The following is a 21003-nucleotide window of genomic DNA, read 5'->3' on the forward strand; positions in this document are numbered from 1 at the left end:
TGGTTTTGTTCTGTTTCTTTCATGGTTCTTGTTGTGTGGTTATCATGTGGTTATTAATTGTTCTAATACATAAACAGTATCTTTTCCCCCATTGTTCTTTGTTTAAGCATTAAGGTTAAGGTTAAAGCCCTCTCTCTCTCTCTCTGTTTTCCAGATGAGTTTGTGATCTCTCCAGTGGATGGCGAGCTGCGGGTCAGGAGAGACGTGGAGCTCGACAGGGAGACCACAGCTTTCTATAACATCACCGTCACTGCGCGCGACCTGGGGACTCCACCACTCAGCAGCACGGTCAGAGAGAGGGACACACACATACACTAATCCTCTCTCTCTCTCCCTGCATACGTGCCTACACACAGACACACACACACACACACACACACACACACACACAAACACACACAGACAGATGCTCACACTTACCCACTTGCACACATACTCATGAATATGCATGTACAAACATACATGCACACACACAAAAGGTAATCACTCTGGAAATATGTTACGGCTCTGTGTTCAGCCAAATTGTTCAGATGGTGACTGATGAATGCACATACAATCCCCAAATCATCTACATTCAGTAACACTACACTACACAGCCACACTCACGTGCCCCATTACGATCGTTGGTGCCTTTGACATCATTTACCCCAGCCTCTTCATCCAGAAACATGCTGAGCATAATTGTTAATAAAGACTTCATTATATGGATGGAGAAATGTGTTTCAGAGAGTTCACAATATGGCATGCTCACAAGACATTTCTGCTCCGTCAGCATCAGCGAAAGCATTCGTCATGGCATGCATTCCATCACCACTTGGCCATTTATTTCAGCAGAAGCGAATCACACATACAGTGCCATCACTGATAACGAACCGTAACGCAAACATCAGTGCATTGGACGATACTCAACAAAGGGTATGCTCTACACACAAGCTAACTAAGCGGTTTTCAGGTGGAGAACAATGCTGACATGTGTTCTACATAAGCTTTGCATCGAGCGTGATAATCTTCAGCATCACCAGCTGGGGAACAGCACTTTCACTTTCACATAAATCTAAACTCAAGCAGTACGGCCTTATTGAGCAGCATTCTGGGTTCCGTGAATCCCCATTCTAACTAAGGCGGAAACACCGTGACCTTTTTCTCCTTCCGCTGTACCTGCGGGTTCAAAGCCTAGTCACTAGTGATTGGAAAGCGATATATGCTCTTTATCATTGACTCAGATACAGTGAGTCACTGGGGATGTATCGTGGGGAGCCCCATTTTGGGGTTTGTGAAGAGGTGGCTCTAGAGTGCAAAATTAAAGTGGCACAAGTTTTGCCCTTTAAACTGATCATTGCTCTGAACCTGTCATTTGGTTAGTTTGATCTGGTAAAGAATCCATATCAGTCAGCAGCTAAAATCAGTTCTTTTAATGTTATATTCTCATACTGATTGTTTTGTCATTCAGGTCAGAAAAAATAACATTTTAAAATTAAAAGTGTTTATTACGAAGATTACTAGATTGTACTACATGTTATTGAAATACCTCTATCTAATCATTTGAATCTCAACACATGTAAAAAAACAGAGATACAGCTGAAAGAAAGGAATTTAATTACCTGTTATTGGGTATGAATTATTTGGCTGAGTAATTGCATGATTGTTAAAAGAATATCAGAAAAGATTTGATCTGACACTACTTGTAACACATATATGTATCATATATGTATATATGTACATATCTAACTGGGTCACCATGTGTAATTCATTTGGTTTCTTTGTAGTGTAGATATAACAGTTATGTCTGCATGCACTGTTCTTAGTCTTCCATCCTACACTCACATGTCCTGATTCGCAAATAGGTATAGAGGTGATGACGCTCGCGTTACATATGGAAATAACAATGAAACGTGACAGTAGGTTTATCTCTTCCTTTTCTGCCAGCTCAGTTTTTCCTCTTTACAGCCTCTCTCTCTCTCTGTCACCATCTCTGTGTTTTTATACTAGTGCTGTGTACTTTCCTTTTCTTAGTAGCCCTATCTCCTCTCTCTCTCACTCACACACAGACAGACACACGCACACACACACACACACACACACACACACACACACACACACACACAGATGCTTCCAGCTACTTTCCGAAAGTTTCAATGTCAAATACTAGGCATATAACAAAGTCATATTGGAAAGTTTCATCATTCAGTTTTTTTTTTTCAGGATACGACTGATATACATATAGATATGTAAAATAATTGGTAAAATTATTTTTCTAAGAAATACAGTGGGTGGATTTGCGCTTAGGAGTGACTCAGTTTTTCACTTTGGCACTTCCCTCAAATTCAAGCAGCAAACTCGTTTAAACTTTATTCACTCTGTTCTCTCTCTCTGTCTCTGTGTCTGTCTGTGTCTCTCTCACATAGGTCGTGGTCAGTGTGAATGTCCTGGACATCAATGATAATGACCCGGTTCTCTTGAACCTGCCCCATAACGTGAGCGTTAGTGAGGGGGCTCAGATCCACACCTCGGTGGCCAGGGTTCGAGCGCAGGACGCCGACAGTGGCCGCAATGCCCTTCTTACCTTCAACATCACCGCCGGCAACACAGACGGCGCCTTCTACATCAACGACACTGTGAGGGAGGGGGCAGAAAGGGGGAGGGGGGAGGAGATGGAAGTGCAAGAAGTCACATACAGAAGTCAAATAACGAGTTCTCTTTTATTTTGCAAACCTAATGCTGTCCTTGAAGTCTGCAAAAATTGAGTGTAAACAGAAATACCTCCAGTAATGCCTGCAGGGCTGAATTATACCACCTTCCCCTGCACTCCAAATAGAAAAAAGAACAATCAAAGCCGAGCTGAACCACATTCCTACTTTCTCTGAACAGAGACTACTCCCTGGCAGAATATCAAGAAAAAAAATTCTAAATACATTCATACATTAATGATATTCAGACTCAGTAACTAGAGCCTTGTAAGTGAAACAAGTAACCAAAAAGACTTGGTTATCCAGAAAAGGCAGCATGATCACCACAGTCTAGCAAAGGTTAAGACAGGTTTATTTTCTACTTTCCTACCTCTTCGCCAGGGACAAATACTTCAGCATGAGTCATTTTCAATATCTTCCATATGCGGACAAAAATTAAAATGAAACTACCTCTGGAGAATAGGCAGCCAAAATGTCTGTGGCTGTTATTGTCTGGGGGGGGGTATGGGCTCAAAGTTTTCTTTCTCTCTCAGACAGGGGTGGTGCAGGTTAACAGACCCCTGGACAGAGAGCGAGTGGCTGAGTATACGCTCACCATCACTGTCAAAGACAACCCCGAGAACCCCCGTATCGCCCGCAGGGTAGGTTCTCACCGGGTGCACCTTACATCACCGCTACTCACTCACCTCAGACTGTGTATGCCCTCTCGGCTCATGCTGCACATTCAGGGTGACGCCTTTACTTACATCACTCTGACCGTGCCTCCGCCCCATCGCTGAGGGGCGGAGTCCCCCATGCTCTACGCATGCTTCCTACTCACACAGATCAGCCAGCACGGCCAGCCTTTTTTCTGCACAAATGCATGTACATTACTGAGGATTGCTTCTTCAATGGTGTGTCTCTCCCTGTTTCTCTGTGTAGGACTCAGACCTCCTGGTGATCTCGATTCTGGACGAGAATGACAACCGGCCTATTTTCACTCAGCCTAGCTACCGGGCTGAGATTAATGAGAACTCCCCTGCAGGTACCACCCTCATTTTTTGATCTCTGTGTAACTTTGGTTGTGCTTGTGATGAATGATAAATGGTCAATGAAGCTGGTGTAAAGTATAAACTCTTCCTGCTGCTCTCCCCATGGATGTTCTCACTCTCCTTCCTTCCTCATGCTCTCCCACCCCGCTACCTCTCTCACCCAACCCCTGTTCCTCCTCCTCCTCCTCCTCGTCCTGCCCACCCCCTTCAGGCAGGGAGGTGACAATGCTGAACGGGCCCGTGTTGGCAGAGGACAGGGACATTGGGCCAAATGCAGTGGTGAAGTACCGGCTCACTGGCTCAAGACTGGACCTCTTTACTGTGGACTCAGTCACAGGTCTGTCACTCCTATTCAAAGTCAGAGGTAGCACAGGGATATTGGTCTATAGCAACAGAAATATCACAGATAAAAATTAAAAAATTTAAAAATAAAATTTATTTAGCTTTTAATATGTTTTCAATTTCTCCGTCCGTCTCATCCTTCTTGCCTTTCTCCCTTTGTCCCTTTCTCTCTCCTGCAGGTGTGGTGAAAGTGCGACAGGGGGCGGTGTTGGACAGAGAGGCATTTTTGGACCCCCGAGTGGAGCTTTTCCTGGTGGCTGAGGATGTGGGGGGCCTGAATAGCAGTGTTCCCCTCACCATCTCCATCCTGGACCAGAATGACAACCCCCCTGTCTTCAGCCCCTCCAGCATCACCGTTCACCTGCCCGAAAACAGCCGCACGGGTGAGGAACTGTCGGAGCCAAACACTGTTACGCTCACAGATGATGGCATCTTGTGTGCAGCCTCATAGGCCTGTGTGTGTATGTGCCTGTGTGCGTGTGTGTGCGTGTATGTGTGTGAGTGTGTGTCTGTGTGTGTGTGTGTGTGTGTGTGTGTGTGTGTGTGTGTGTGTGTGTGAGTATGTGTGTGTGTGTGTGTGTGTGTGTGTGTGTGTGTGTGTGTGTGTGTGTGTGTGCGCGCGTGTGCGCACGCACATGTGTGTGTGTGAGACTGATGTATCGTGGTATACTTGGCTTCCGTTGCCTCTTCAGATTGCAGAAGTTAACTTGTGGTAGGGCTTGAATGGTGTTATGCTCACACTCACTGGTCTGGGAGTGTTGTTCAGTGGTCTGACACTTAACTTGAATGTTCTGTTGTGCTGGAAGTCGCTCTGGATAAGAGCGTCTGCTAAATGCATGTAATGTAATGTGTGTGTGTGTGTGTGTGTGTGTGTGTGTGAGAGCACTAAATTCATGGTCAGCCCAAATGAACTGAACCATTCTCTCCTGTCTCCTCTCCCCCTCGCTCCACATATACTGTCCCCTCTCTGTCCCTCAGGGGTGGTGGTGACCCAGCTCTCGGCGAGTGATGCAGACTCGGGCTCTAACGGCTGGCTGCTGTACAGGCTGGAGAGTGGGGCGCAGGACCGCTTCATCGTGGACTCCTTCTCCGGAGCTGTCCTGGTGGGGAATGCCACCCTGGACAGGGAGGAGCGTGGCTCGTACCGGCTCGTCATTGTGGCCACTGACCGCGGCACCCCCTCGCTCTCCGGCACCGCCACGCTGTCTGTCGTCCTGGACGACATCAACGACTCCCGGCCCCGCTTCCTGCAGCCGGTGCAAACGGTGAACGTGAACGAATCCACTCCTCCGGGCGCAGTGGTGGCCACCCTCACAGCCGAGGACCCTGACCTTCATCCCCGTCTGGAGTACTACATCATCTCTGTGGAGGCCAGAGACGACGGGAACAACCCTGTGGATGGTCTGCAAGATTCCTTTGGCATTGAATTCCACACAGGTCCGTCCCCAGAGAACAGTAGGGAACCTTATGTGTGTGTGTGTGTGTGTGTGTGTGTGTGTGTGTGTGTGTGTGTATGTGCATGTGTGTCTGTGTGTCTATGTGTGTCTGCATTTGTGCATGCAGGCAAAAATCTGAGTGTGCATGTGTGTAAGGAAGTGACAAGTGAATCCAGTAGAACAGAAGAAGGACAGTAAAATACCAACTCATTTTCTGCTTGTGTTCAATATCTTTGAGATAATTCTCACTATCCACATGAATATAACCTGTTGATGCACACAGATAATTGGCTGATTTTCAAGACTGGTCTGGAATGTGTGTCTCTTCAGGTGCAGTGTTTGTGCGTAACCCGCTGAACAGAGAACTGGTGGCCAGCTTTGAGATTACCGTATCCGTTCATGACAACGCCAGCGATGTCATCGACCAGTCAGTCAGTGTGCCCAATGGTGAGGCAGCACCGCGCCCCCTTCTCACCTCTCACACATTTTCACTTCTTTCCCCCCTTTCCACTCAAACCTGTAGAGCTGTGAGTGGCATTTTCTGCCACTGACACTCATGAAGTGTAAGTAAGAATGAAGAGCTATTCACAGCTGATCATGCATTTTAAATGTACAGTTCATATATTATAGTGCAGTGTCTGATTTTCTCTTGTTCCTTCTCTCTCACCCTCATCCTCCCTTCACTCTCTCCTCAGCGCGGCTGACTGTGAACGTGCTGGATGTGAACGATAACGTCCCTCGCTTCCGCCCATTCGGGGTGTCCAATTTCTCTGAGATGATTCTGGAGGGGGCTCAGCCTGGGACCACACTGTTGTCCGTCTCAGCAGTCGACCCAGACAAGGGTCCCAACGGCCAGGTGACCTACGAACTGCTCCACCTGCCCCGCGGGGGGTATGTGCGCCTTGAGGACCCCTCCACAGGTACGACATCACCCTCAAAAACACACAGCACACAGGTACAGACCAGCTCTCAGAGGCACAGGTACAGCACCACCTTTAAAAAGACACACAAAGAAGAGTACCATCTAATGTGTTGATGTGCATCGACATTGCCAACCCCCAAAAACGCATTGCACAAAGGTATGACACAGACTTGACGGTGGTGTCTTTGCACAGGGAAGATTATTGCGAACAGGACCGTGGACTTCGAGCAGGTCCAGTGGCTGAACTTCACTGTCCGAGCCCAGGACCAGGGCAGTCCGCCCCGTGCGGCCGAGCTGCCTGTGTTCCTTCGCATCGTTGACGTCAATGACAACAACCCCATCTTCACTCAGCCCTCTTACCAGGTACCTGATCAGGGCACAGTGTGGCACAGCTCACTACAGCACAGCAATACAGAGCTCATTGCATAACAGTATAGTAAAATGTAGCTCAGCACAGCACAGCAATGTGGAGCTCACTACATAACAGTGCAGCAATATATAGCTCAGTACAGCATACTATGTCCCATTTCAGCAAGGTAAGTACAGCTAGGTACAGAGTAGTGCAGCAAAATACAGCTCAGTACAGAAAGGCACCTCAATTTATTCCGTATAGTGGTGCAACTGTGATGTAAGCATGCACTCCCCTCCCCCTCTGTAGAAGCCTGTGTTTGAGGACGTGGCTCTGGGCACAGTCATTCTGAGGGTCAGTGCGACCGACGCAGACTCTGGACTCTTTGCTGTCATTGAGTATAGCCTGGTGGACGGAGAGGGCAAGTTCGGCATCACCCCCTCTACAGTGAGTATGCATATGCATATGTACACATACACACACGCACACACAGTTTCACATATGCTATATACAGTTCATTCATACTCCACAACTTGTCTTTCCTCATCCACTCATAACCCTACCAGGAATGCTTACCCTCTCTCTTCTTCCTCTTCATCCCCTTTCCCATAGGGCGACATCTACATCCTCTCTCCTCTGGACCGAGAGGTGAAGGACCACTACACCCTGACCGCAGTTGCCCGGGACAATCCAGGGGGTAGTGCCAACAACCGCCGAGAGAACTCAGTCCAGGTGTGAGCCAGAGAGTGCTAAACCACCATCCTATAGTAGCAGAATCATATAGTAGACATAATACACAATATACAGTCATTGTGTTAATTTGTAAGCACCTACAATAGATCTAATACACACTATATAGTCTGTGTATTCATCTGTCTACCTACAGTAGATCTAATACATGCTGTACAACCATTGTTTTCACCTGTAGGAAACTTTGGTACATCAAATACACAGCATCCAACCACTATGTTCGCCAGTCATGTTTAATGTTCAAGTGTAACCAGTTGAATATAACAACATGTATCACATTGAAGTTGTTGTGAAATCTGACATATTGTATATCACTGTCTCCCAGGCATTCTCAGGAGCCACTACATGTTCTTTAAGAGATGTTGAGAATGGCTGATGTATCTTATGAGCTGAGTGCACTGGCCTCTCTGTCACACAGGTTCTGGTGACGGTTCTGGATGTGAACGACTTCCGGCCGCAGTTCTCGCAGAGGGTCTTCAGCACGAGCGTGTTTGAGAACGAGCCGAGCGGGACGTCGGTGATCACACTGACCGCGACCGACCTGGACGAGGGGGAGAACGGGCTGCTGACATACAGCCTGCAGGGGCCTGGCGCTGGTAAGATCACTGTGTCTTACATATTCTAATCACTCAGGAGTCTTCACAAGGGTGATAAAAGGAGTCAAACATGAAACGGCGTCAGAGGAGCTGCCCGTACTGTTCATAAGAACTGATATTGCTTCTGAGTGGCACAGTCTCTTTGTCTGGGGGCGTGGGGAAGACCCCATGGATGACAACATACTGCACTTCCCCACTGGCTGTGTTACCCATGCTCTACAGAGCTCTCTGAAAACATTCTTTCATTTTTCTCTCAAACTCGTCTTCCACCATTTCTCCTCCTTCGCCTTTTCCCCAGTTCTGTCACCTCTGTTCTGTCCCTGTCTCACTCTGCTCCTCTCTTCTCTCCCTCAGAGGCGTTCTCTCTGGACCCGGACACGGGGCTGGTGCGCTCCCTGCGTCTGCTGCAGTCCTTCGAGCGCTTCAACCTGACGGTGGTGGCCACCGATAAGGGCCGCCCCCCGCTGTGGGGCACCGCCTCCCTGCGCATCACTGTCATCGACGTCAACGACAACAGGCCCCTGTTCGTCCGGCCCGCCAATGGCACCATCATGCACATCCTGGAGGTGCGCGTGTGATTGTGTGTGTGTGTGTGAGAGAGAGAGAGAGAAGCAGAGTGTGTATGTGTGTGTGTGTGTGTGTGTGAGAGAGAGAGAGAAGCAGAGTGTGTGTGTGTGTGTGTGTGTGTCTGTGTGTGTGTGTGTGTGTGTGTGAGTGTGTGTGTGTGTGTGTGTGTGTGTGTGTGACTGTGAGTGTGTGTGTGTGTGTGTGTGTGTGTGGGGAAATGGGAATGTGAGTCTCACAGAAAGCAGGATCTGCTCAGTGTGTGCGTCTGAGCTGACCTGACGTGAGCCCACCCCCTCGTTCAGGAGCAGCCCCCCGGGCTGGTGGTGTATGAGGTGTTCGCCACAGACGGAGACGAGGGCGTGAACGGAGAGGTGCGCTACGCCTTCCTGCAGACCGGCGCGGGGAACCGGGACTGGGAGAATTTCCACATCGACGCTCTGACCGGGGTCATCACCACGGCGGTCAGACTGGACCGAGAAAAACAGGCTCTGTACAGCGTGAGTCAGACCCAGATCAAGCACACTGAGCAGCACTCTCACTGTCCAACACCACCAATCCGCGCTGTGGTGGTGAAGCACAATGTTACACCAGTTCACTGACACACAGACCGACCGGGCTCATTCACACAAAACACTGACATGCCTAATGACTAATTCAACTGTCTGCTCTGCACATGTGTAAGCCTGTTTTCTCCTTCCCAGCTGATCGTTGTGGCCTATGACCTGGGGCAGCCTGTGCCTTATGAGACAACGCAGCCCCTGCAGGTGGCGCTGTCTGACATTGATGACAATGAGCCAGTCTTCCTTAAGCCCCCGGTGAGAAGTGTGGTCACAGTCCTTCACTTACACTGCCATCCTGTCACTGAAATAATGGCTTATCCTTCTAATAAGAATGCTTATTTCAACTGTATACTTCTCTCTATGTGTGTGTGTGTGTGTGTGTGTGTGTTTATTATCTGAACACATTTCCGTGTTGGGTGCCTGTCCCTCTCTGTCTTGCGTCTGTCTGTTTGTTCCTCTCTGAACGCATGTCTATCTGTCCCTGTCTCTCTCATGTCCGTGTGTCTGTCTGTCTGTCCCAGAGGGGCAGTTTGCCATATCAGACGCTCTCGGTGCCCGAGCACTCCGAACCCGGCACAGTGGTGGGGAACGTGACTGGCGCTGTGGATGCAGACGAGGGCTCCAATGCCGTGGTGTATTACTTCATAGCAGGTGAGCGGAGGGGGCGGGGAGTCTAACCCATGTAGAAGATGTACACAGACCTGCGTTTTGATTGGTTTGTGTTTCACTTCCCTATCCAGCATGGCAGTTTCGGCTCACATGCAGCCTATTGCATAGAGATCACATTACATTTGAGCCCAGTGAAACAATAACATCTGTTCAGCCATAGGTCTCAATTATGATGCAGCAACTGTAGCAGAGGAAATACACAGAGAGGTACAGAGTGCAAAGGATAAAGGAAGGTGAGAAAAGTGGAACAATGAGAGTGTGTGTGACAGCACACAGCTCTGATTGGAATATCTTCAGTGATACTTGGAACTGATCCAAGGACAGCACTGGTACTGAAAAATGTCTGAGCTGTGCTTTGCCGCCTTTTGCTTACACTTCTTTGGTCTTACAGTGCAATGTCAGACATATCCCTTGAATTGATACCATACTGAACTTGGTACCGCTTGCGCCCAACAGCAGGCGACAGGGAGAATAATTTTGGGCTGAGCCCCGCCGGTGTGCTGCGGGTAAAGAAGGATCTGGACCGCGAGGAGATCCCGGTGTACTCCATCATCGTCAAGGCTTCCAGCAACCGCAACTGGACGCCCCCGCAGGGTCAGAGGTCATCCCGCGCCCGCACCCTCAACCCCAGCCTCGACCCCACCCTGCAGGAGGTCAGGATCTACCTGGAGGACATCAACGACCAGCCGCCCCGCTTCACCAAGCTGGAGTACACCGCAGGTGGGCTGTGTGTGTGTGTATGCGCACGCGTGTGTGTGTGTGCGTGTGTGTGTGTGTGCGCGTGTGCATGTATGTGTGCGTGCGCATGTGTGTGTGTGTGTGTGTGTGCGCGTGCGCATGTGTGTGTATGTGATAGAGAGAGAGAGAGATATTTATATTTTTATTTACTGTATATAGGCGTGTATGAGTTTGTGTGTGTATAGTAAGAGTCAAAAGTCAGAACACACCTGATTAAGAAACATGCATTCAAAGATATTTTGATCTAAAGACTTATGTGTAAATGCTTGAAATACGTTTCTTAGACAAATATAAATAGCCTAAGTCAATGCCTATGCATGAATTTCTTTCCAAAAAATCTTTAATGTAACATAACTGGTTACTGCACAGTTCCATTTGTGTTATTTCATAGTTTTAATGTCTTTACTATTATTTTAAATGTTTTGAAAAAGTAGTTCTTAAAAATAAAGAAAAGTGTGTCCAAACCGGTACTGTATGTATGCCTTTGTATGCCACATAAAAATATATAAATGATCAACAATGACACTCCAATGACAACGAATTCACTCCTTCCATCTCTTCCTCTCTCTGTCTCTCCCAGGTGTGGCGGCGGACGCTAAGGTGGGCTCGGATCTGATTAGAGTGCAGGCAGTGGACAACGACGTTGGCAACAACAGCCTGGTCCTGTACAGAATTCTGTCCATTCACTACATCAAGCTGCAGTCCAACGACTCAGAGGACGTGGGCAACGTGTTCATCATCGGTCAGTCTGCCATCTGTTTCCTCTCCTCAGAGGAAGCATTAGGTGGCAGATTAATAGGAACAGAAAAAGAGGATGCTAAATCCACCAAGACCCTGTAGGGCAGGGACGTAAATGACACAGTTGTCTTGGAACTGCTTGGAAGCTACCCTTGTGTCCCTGTATAGACAGCCCTTTGATTTGTTGCCCGTAATATTATTTTAACAGAAAACATCTTTGTCTAGGCTGACTTATAAGGCTTAGATTTTGACATCTTGCACACTCTGTAACTTGGTGTAACTATAACCTGACCATACCCTTGGCTTCTCACTGGAGTGACTAATGTAGCAACCCTTGCTCAAGGGTAAAGCAGAAAGGTCACACACTGGATGTGAACCCCTTATGCTTGTCCTGGGTCTAATACCCTGACCATTGCTCTACACTGTTTCACTCCTTGGGGCTACAGAACAGAATAGAAGGAGAGGGTGAGATTGCCGGGTTGAGGCATGCAAGATCAGCAGCAGCAGCAGCAGACACAGAGCAATAAATATGATTAGTCATTTTATACTTGCTGAGGTAAATGTGATGTATATTTTCCCTCATCCTTAATGATCCTTTAAAATGTAACCCCCCCCCCCCCCCCCGGTACCCTGCCTTCACCTGCCTTGTCCCCACCACAGGTGAACTGGACGGCATCTTGCGCACCTTCGACCTCTTCACAGCGTACGACCCGGGGTACTTTGTGGTGGAGGTGCTGGCGCGCGACCTCGCCGGGCACAGCGACATGGCGCTGGTGGGCATCTACATCCTGCGGGACGACCAGCGCGTGAAGATCGTCATCAACGAGATCCCGGAGAGGGTCCGCCTCTTCCAGGAGGAGTTCGTCAACCTGCTGGCCAACATCACCGGAGCCATCGTCAACACAGACGACGTGCAGGTGGCTCTTTCTGTCCGTCTGTCTGTCTGTCTGTCCGTCTTTGTGTCCGCAATCAGGTATGTCCCTTTCTGTTCTCATTCATTCATCCCTTTCTCCACCCCTGTTTGTGCAGTTCCACGTTGACAAGAAGGGTCGCGTGAACTTCGCCCAGACAGACGTCCTCATCCACGTGGTCAACAAGCAGACCAATCGGATTCTAGACGTAGAGAGGTGAGGCTGGAATAAGAGAAGGAGAAGGTAAAAAGGGGTTGGAGAGATAGGAGAAAAGGAGAGGGGGGAGCAGGGAGGGGCTCTTTTTGCCCATGCCTCATCTATATGAAGCCATTTTTTCTGTGCATACTGGTGTCATTCCTACCCTGTTCCTTTGCCCCACCCTTCATTATCTCTCCTTGTTTGTGATTGGCAGAGTGATCCAAATGATTGACGAGAACAAGGAGCAACTGAGGAACCTCTTCAGAAACTACAACATCCTAGACGTGCAGCCGGCCGTGAGTGGGAAAGCCCCTGATGACCTCACCACACTGCAGGTGCTTGTGTGGGTGGGCACGCACGTGTCAAAAAAATGTTTTTAATGTGTCCCAGTGCCTATATTTATCACAGCCTCTCTATATGTGTGTCACTGTGTCTCAATGTGCTTCCGGCAGTGTTTTTTAATGTTCTGTCCCCATAGTTACTTATCATGTGTTTTTATTTAATTTGGTGGGTTTGTAAAGAATCTCACTCTTTCAGTAAAGTTGTAGAGGGCTTTTGCAAGTTAAGTTTCTGATTCCCGCCCCTACTGTCATCTCTCTCTCTCTCTCTCTCTCTCTCTCTCTCTCTCTTTCTCTCTCTCTGTCCCCTGCCTCTCCCTTGCTCCCTCTCTCCTGACAGATGGCCATCATTATCCTGGCTGTGTTGCTCCTCCTGGCAGCCATGCTCTTCATCTTCATGAACTGGTACTACCGCACAGTGTAAGAGTCCTCTTATGACATCATTCTGTGGGTCACATGACCTCATGTTTCTGCACTCTTCTCTGGATTGTGGATTTATATTGTACGGTACCATTAAAGTGATTAATAATTAGGGCTCCTAAGCGGGTCAGTTGAAAACATAAGCTAAAAAATAAAATGTACAACTGTAGCTTAACAGAAATATTGCTTTTCCACTGTTTTATTATAGCACATATTAGTTATTGTGTCTGTTTGCAAAGCTTACATTGTCATATAAATATACACTAGCTTTTCAGGGGAAAGCTGCTCATTGGAACATTGGCAGAGGCAGTGTTTGAATCACAGCATATATTGTATATAGGTCTAATGCATTCAGTGTGACATCCTGTGGCATTCACATGCTTTATTCTTGTCTGAAAAGCTGGCTTTGGTTCTTTGGCTCTTTGAAGCACACAGTTGAACTTTTAAACTGGAGAGGAAGAATCTAAATCAGGTTTCTCTTTCCTTATAATTTACATCTCTTACGCAAAAGGACCAATTTAGACAGATTTACAATTTGCATAGTTTTCTCTGGATCAGTTGAGGTTTGAACTGGTTGGCTGAAGTTTGAGGCTGTGCTCCACTGCTGTTTCATGCCAGCTGGTGTTGCCTTACATAGACTTGCTTGATATGAGGAAGCTTCCAGTGTGCTTACGATAAACTGTGGCGATAACCCCTTACCCCCCACCCCCATTCACACGTCATGCACCTAAAATTACAACAGGCTCTGTTAACGCAACTCATGTAGTATGCAATTTCATGCTGAGTTTTGCAATATTTTTTCTAAGAAGTGCTTAGGGAAGCAAATTCAACCACACGCATACGTGGGCACACTCACACCACCCCCCTCTCAGCCTCCGTCTCTATCTCTCTCTCTCTCTCTCTCTCTCTCTCTCTCTCGGCAGACACAAGAGGAAGCTGAAAGCCATCGTTGCGGGATCCACAGGTGAGCACTGGAGGCGAAGGGGACGGCCCCTGCCGGCAGCGCTGACTGTCCCAGGCAGGAAGCCGCGCTCTTGCGGCCCACACGGCCAGGCAGGGGTGCAGGGAGTCAGACAAGCAGGGCTTTGTGTGGGAACTCTCTCAATATTTCTGTGTCCTGATCTCCAGGTAACCAGGGCTTCATGGACATCCTGGACATGCCCAACACTAACAAGTACTCCTTTGAAGGGTGAGCAAGCGAATGTACACAATCGCTCAGACAGGCATGTCTGTGCAAATACACATAACCACACAAGTACGGAAATCCACGCTACCACACAGACAGCCAGTCAAGCATCTCCATCTTAACTCGCACACAGACAGACAGGTATCTTCATGCTATGTCATAGAGAGCCATTTAGGTGTGTCCATCCTAGCACATACACAGAACGTCAGGCACTTCCATGTTAGCATACACAGAAAGAAAGGCATCTCCTTACTAGCATACACAGGCTGGTATCTCTGTGCTAATACACAGAAAGACTCCATACTAACACACAAATACAGGCGCCCCCATGCTAACACAAGTGCACACACTTTGATGTGTCTCCCTTAGAGTCAATTGTTTGTATCAGGTATCAGACAAACATGGACTTAAACAATATGGACACATTTGCAGGCAGATAGTTTGAACAATTTGTGAATTATTATGTAGTTATTTAAGAGTTTTGTTCATTCCTGTGTAACCACTGGTAGCATGCATTGATGTGTCTGTGTATGTGTGTGTGTGTGTGTTGCATCTTGTTTGATCTTGTCTTACATATGACTGTGTAGTCAACAATAAGGAATCCTTGCAGCAAGCCTAGAATATTTAACACTTAATGAGATGTGGTGCTACACCACATCTCATCAGAGATGGGTAGGTACATAAGAAGAATCTACAGGCCATGCATGCAAAAGAAAATTGGTGCATGTCCAGTAAACGTTCAAATTCCACACAAGATTGAAAAATGGAGACTGAATCAACACTCTGCCTAACATTTTGGCAAAGTGATCCAGCAATGAAAAGCTTGATGTAATGACAGGCACTGTGCTGGTTTGGCCTCTCTTTTTGAATCTTTTGCTGAATTAAAGATTTATAAAATTTCTGTATGCATATTTTTGCTTTTGCATGTTCTCAACATGCAAGTGTAACATTTTATTTTTACTGTATAACTGTGGGTATTGCATATTAATGTGTTTTATGTGTTGTGTATACTTGTAATGTGTGGTGCATTACTATATAGTTACTTCCTATATTTTGACGTGTAGCTGTGTGTTGTGCAGGGATGTGGCCAGCATTGTAACAGTACTGCGCTTCAGAGTGTGACTGTGTGTGTGTTGTGTATGGCTGTGTATTCCTGTGTAAATCTGTGTCATTGTGACTGTGTGCATGTGTGTGTGTGATGTAACTTCAGGGCGAATCCTGTTTGGTTGGATCCATTCTGCCGGAACCTGGAGCTGGCAGCACAAGCCGAGCATGAGGACGACCTCCCAGAGAACCTCAGTGACATCACCGACCTCTGGAACAGCCCTGCCCGCACACACGTGAGAAAAACACCAAGAGCCATGAGCCGCGGCAGACAGCGTGACGTGCAGAATGGCACAATCTTCAGTTAAACAAAAACCACATGCTGGGGGGCTGGTGATATCTGTGCTCTCTCCTGCCTCTTACAGGGCACATTTGGCCATGAGCCCCAGGCCTCTAAACCTGAAGACGACCGCTACCTGAGGGCAGCCATCCAGGAGTACGACAACATTGCCAAGCTGGGTCAGATCATGAGGGAAGGGCCCATCAAGGTAAGAAACTTACCACGCCCACAACTAGGGGACATTTTTACCACACTGAAAAACATTAATCCAGGACTCTTCTTAGAAGCTTACTCAAGACCACACCCACCCCAGGCAGGAAACTTGTCATAAGCCCAAACCCTAGCTTGTAGACTACACTTACCTGCAGCACCATTCTGTGGCATTCACTGCTCAAACATTCTGTAGCTTTGTATCAGTTAAACATAAGCCTAATCCTCAACTGTATTTCCCCATACCTTTCCCTAGATTCAGACAGGGACACAGACAAATAATATTGGAAAAGAGAACATTAAAGGGTGCAGCTATCCCCAAATGATGGCATTTCCTGGTTGTCTGAGGGGGTAGCCAGTGTGGGGAAAGCTGGAAGCACAGGGCATGTTAGAGATGTACACTTGTGTTGGTTCCATTTGTGAAGTCAGCGTGCTGCTAGACCACAGTCTGTGATGATGACCAAAGCGGTTTACTTTGACTGCCATCCCATCAGGGTTCACTGCTCAATGTTGTGCTGGACGACTACCTGAGGCTCAAAAAGTTGTTCGCTGCCCGACTGGTTACCAAGTCCACCAGTGGCGACCGGTCGTCCATCACAGAGGTGGGAGACAGGAAGTACAGGCTCACTCCTGCCGCTGCGCTGTCCTCTTGCCTGCCTCTGGGAGGCGCCGTCTCACTGTTCGCTCCCCCTTACTGTAGCACTTCCCTCTTTCCTGCCAATGAAGGATGCCGTCTCTCTGTCCCTGCATAGCAGTGCTGTTCTCTTCCTCGCCTAATGAGGGCGCTATCTCGTTGCTGATTTTCCTTAGGTAGTATCCTCTGCCCCGTCTTTCTTGCTGATCAGCGTCCCTCACTGTTCTTTCCTCTGGCTCACAGGAGTGCTCTCTGTCTGGTTTATCCTGCTACAGCACTGTTCTCATCTGCGCAACCCTCTGAAGGCACTGATCGTTCACTTCACACTCTCCTCCTCTAGAGGGTGCTGCTGCAATGTCAATGGCTGAGCAACTCCCTGCAGGCTGCTGCCTCACCTTACCCTGAGTTCCTTGCAGTATCTTCTGCTGTGTTGTTTCTGTCATTGATGTATGAAATTAACTAGACTGGCAAACATCGGTTCACCCTATTGCCCAACTGCTATTACAGCAATTTGTGCCCAAAAAGCAGTCTTATCAAGAGGCTAACAGCCAAAAGTAGGAGTCAAATGAATAATGTTTGAGCTGTCAAACGTTATGGGAACAAGAACATATTCCCTGGATTATTTTGTGTGTGTTGCATCTAAGGAATGTTTTCTTGTGTCCATTGATTTTGACAGGGTATCTAAAGCATTATCATTTCATGCTTACTTGCATTTTTCCAAAGCTCGCATTTTTCCAAAGATAGGCTATGCATAAGATTACATTTTTGGATCCAACATGCCATATTAAAGTGGTGCAATCAGGCTGCACCATTGCCAGTCCTGTAAAATGTACATGTCTGTGGTTTCTCTCTGTCAGCACTCTCCATGTGGCATGGTCACCTCCCAGTGATACTCTCTATGTGACATATAGAGGAGTAATCTTCTCTCCCCATCTCTCTCACTCCTCTCTTCTCCTCCATTTTCTCTTTCCCTATCTGTTCTCTGCCCCCTCTCCACCACCCCACCCCCTCCCTTCCTCCCACTCAGCTGATCCAGAGTGACCTGGACGACGACGACGACGAGCGCGTAGGCATGGGGGGCAGCCGGGGGACCCTGCGCTTCAAGCACAAGCTCCCCGTGGAGCTGCGGGGCCCGGAAGGCGTGCATGTGGTCCACGGCAGCACGGGCACACTCCTGACCTCTGACCTCAACAGCCTGCCAGAGGACGACCAGCGGGCCCTGGCACGCTCCCTGGAGGCTCTGCACGCCGACGGCGGCCTCTACACCGAGCGTAACGCCCGCACCGAGTCGGCCAAGTCCACGCCGCTGCACCGCAACAAGGGCTCGGACACACTGTCGGAGAGCCCCCTGGAGATCACAGAGTTATGACTAGCCGAGGCCTCGCTGGTCTGAGAACAGCTGTGCGCGCGCTCCTGCCTCCCTCCTGCTCCGCGGACGACTGCACACTACGACTTTTAGGGGACGGGAGGGGAGTGCAGGGACAAATAGGTGCGGTGTGAGCAGTCCAAGAATTTATGCAGGGTACGCACTCCCACTCCAAAACAAGCCCGGTTTCATGTGAGAACACCAGCTAATGCAAGAAAAGAAGACAAGGGACACCTCTTCCACCCAGAGGGATTCTGGCAGAAACAGCTGGAGGATGGGTTTATGGTGAATGGCTTCAGACTAGTGTTTTGGAGTTGATTATATTCCAGAGCACCGTAGTGCTGAATTTTTACCAGCGGCCTGTGACGTGTGGCCTGTCAGAATAGCCCAAGCCTTTCTGGAGCTCACAGAAAGAGAGTACACTGGACTGAAGTGAGGTCACAATGGCAGCTAAACAAAGCTGTGGTCACAGGCAGAACCATTCCATCTCTTCGAGGAAAATGGACGCAGTTGTTGTGGTTTGGGGAGTTCATCTATCCTCTCCTACAAGTGCTTTCCTGTGAGTGCCTTGACCCGTCGACCCCTGGACAGTCTGAGGCCTCTGCAGCTGACCCTGAGACCGAACACGCACCGCACCTCCAAGCGCACAGTCAGACCAGTGGCTGGCCACAACTAGCTGTGACTAATTATGTGTAATTGTGATTCATTTGAAGTTGTCATGTTTGGGGTGTGGGTGGGGTGGGGTGGGGTGGGGTTCAGAGTAATTTCTGTTTTACAGTAATAAGGGGACTGCACAAGGCATGGGAACAGCTTTCCCACCAGCACAGCAAGCCCAGTCAAAGAGAAGGGACAGCCCTGGGCTGTTTAAAAAAGACCTGTGACCTTTGGTTGTGTTTGCATTACACTAACTGCGCACAAAACCATGCAAATGTGCCTGCGTTCCGCACAGACTCTCGAAGCGATCTTGCCCAGTAGAATTTAGGAAGCCCATTCTGAGTTAAACGTGAACTTCACCTATTTTCAGTGAGCTCATTGCACTGTTTTTCCCACAATGACTCTGTTATTTTGGAGTCAGGGCAATTGAGTCATGTCCGTCTACCCAGAAGGGGGAGACCTCACACTGTAATGTCATTGCAATGCTGTATCACCCCAGTGGACTGGTAACTGTTCGCCAATGAGAACCATGTTCTTATTAGCACAAACTGTTTATCCCGGGCCAGTCCTGGACCAGTCCCGGGCAACTGAAATCTCCTCTCACCTTTTTTAATTACTGAAGAAGTGGAGGAGTTGTGAATGAAAATCAAAGCAGTTGACAAAAAAAGAAAATATATATTTTGAGAAGAAGCAGCTGGATGTGTGTGCAAAAGAGAAATTCAGTCTGGCTTTATATGGTGCGGGGGCGAGCATGGGGGGGTGGGTTCAGCTGCTAAAGAGAACCTTTTACCCCTCCCCCTAATAAGCTGCTGCCCCACCCACCAATGGACTGAGCACTGCCACTGAAGGACACAATATACGGTTTATTTTTTTATTTCTCAACGTAATTTTTCTCTGTGTTTATTTTAATACAGTGCTGATTTACCAAAATGAGTGCAAATGGATATGCAAGTGAACGAGTCATTTTGAAACTGTATTTTCCTTCGGTTGCATTTTTTCTTTATTCCATCAACCCTGTTTACTGCGTGTGAACCGTTCTTTTGTACCCTTGTTTTGTATGTTTGTAATTTTATGAACGTTGTCGGATCCGAGGTTCTTGTTGCGAATCTTGTCGAATGGTCTGTTGTAATAAAGGAGATGTGCAGCGGCCTCGGGCCCGTGTCAGGGGGACGGCGGGAGGGCGGCCAAACACAACACGGCGGCCGTCGCTCAGCGACTCCTCTCACTGCCGCAGCTCAGACGCAGGATATTAAAATATTCGAAGACACTCAGGACAGATATTGCATTCTGTCACACAAACAGGAACCGCTGTAGTGCTGGTAGAGTCCGGTCAGAACCTGCACCGGAACACTGCCTACAGGTCATGGCCAAAGGAGAAGGGCTTTTACCTTCTCGGCTCTATTAAAAGCCCAGCCTGGCCCAAATAGGGACACAGGAATTTTATAACAGAAAAGTCTGGAATGAAACCTAACCTCGGCAAGAGTCGAAAAAAATGTATTCCACACTATTCACTGTCAAGACGAATTGAGAAACTTCAAAGGTACTGAGAGGGATCCTAAGTAATAAAAACCTTGTAGTATTTTGTTGGGCTTCACGAAACAAACCATGTAGGGATAATACTATCCCCTTTTCCAGAAGTTTTTTATCAGAAGAAGGACTCTCAGAATTTAGGCTAGCGATCAAATGATTACTTCCACGTTTTTTAAAGCCTTACTCAGGTCCAACTCAAGAGGGGTCAGTGAGGATGAGGGCGTGGATATTGACTACCTATGTCTTTATTTTTTGCAATTTAACTATTTTTCTATCAAAAAAGCTGGATTTTTCTCGGAACATTCCTCTACACACCCCCAGACTTTACCAGTAAAGCAGTAAGGCTAAAAATCTAAAACTGAAGAACCTTTGTTTACACTGGTTATGACAACAGACTGAAAGTGCTGCACTAACACCAGGTAGTGTCACATACCCTTGAGATTCAACAGTGTACTTGGGGTATATTGGCTGTTACAGATTTAAGACAGTGGGCAGCAGTGGGTGCATTTTAAAGAACATTAATTCAGCCTACACTTAAAGGAAGCCATTATTCTTGGTAGTCATAAAATTGACTCAAAATGTGCATTTGAGGTCAATTTGAAAATATAGTCACACTTTATACAACTGATCTTATCTCATCTCACTATCCTCCGATATGCACAATTTATTTCCATACACAGCAAGAAGAAATTAATTTCCTTAATCGTCATCTGACAAAGAGCGGAAAAAACTAGGCAAAGGATGGTTCAGTCTTTCGTCTCATTTCTGACACCTTATCAAAAGGTTA

The 21003-nt window shown here is 47.8% G+C and overlaps 1 protein-coding gene across 1 annotated transcript in view; it reads left to right on the plus strand.

Moving 5' to 3' along the window:
* cdh23 (cadherin-related 23) overlaps positions 1-18254 on the plus strand; it is a 178099-nt gene extending 159845 nt beyond the window's left edge. The window contains exons 41-69 of the mRNA XM_036546518.1: positions 155-288; positions 2406-2615; positions 3221-3328; positions 3609-3711; positions 3930-4055; positions 4240-4443; positions 5039-5497; positions 5827-5943; positions 6192-6416; positions 6612-6781; positions 7077-7214; positions 7380-7499; positions 7936-8124; positions 8470-8679; positions 8983-9177; positions 9382-9495; positions 9762-9891; positions 10366-10629; positions 11228-11389; positions 12046-12302; positions 12415-12512; positions 12709-12829; positions 13173-13252; positions 14176-14216; positions 14381-14441; positions 15649-15778; positions 15908-16030; positions 16527-16634; positions 17694-18254. Coding sequence (XP_036402411.1) covers positions 155-288; positions 2406-2615; positions 3221-3328; positions 3609-3711; positions 3930-4055; positions 4240-4443; positions 5039-5497; positions 5827-5943; positions 6192-6416; positions 6612-6781; positions 7077-7214; positions 7380-7499; positions 7936-8124; positions 8470-8679; positions 8983-9177; positions 9382-9495; positions 9762-9891; positions 10366-10629; positions 11228-11389; positions 12046-12302; positions 12415-12512; positions 12709-12829; positions 13173-13252; positions 14176-14216; positions 14381-14441; positions 15649-15778; positions 15908-16030; positions 16527-16634; positions 17694-18035 — 4739 coding nt within the window. The 3' untranslated portion in view covers positions 18036-18254. The remainder of the gene's footprint in view (positions 1-154; positions 289-2405; positions 2616-3220; positions 3329-3608; positions 3712-3929; positions 4056-4239; positions 4444-5038; positions 5498-5826; positions 5944-6191; positions 6417-6611; positions 6782-7076; positions 7215-7379; positions 7500-7935; positions 8125-8469; positions 8680-8982; positions 9178-9381; positions 9496-9761; positions 9892-10365; positions 10630-11227; positions 11390-12045; positions 12303-12414; positions 12513-12708; positions 12830-13172; positions 13253-14175; positions 14217-14380; positions 14442-15648; positions 15779-15907; positions 16031-16526; positions 16635-17693) is intronic.
* The last annotated feature ends 2749 nt before the right edge of the window (positions 18255-21003 follow it).

Source organism: Megalops cyprinoides, chromosome 15 (assembly GCF_013368585.1).
Source record: "Megalops cyprinoides isolate fMegCyp1 chromosome 15, fMegCyp1.pri, whole genome shotgun sequence".
In the NCBI taxonomy this organism is placed as follows: domain Eukaryota; kingdom Metazoa; phylum Chordata; class Actinopteri; order Elopiformes; family Megalopidae; genus Megalops; species Megalops cyprinoides.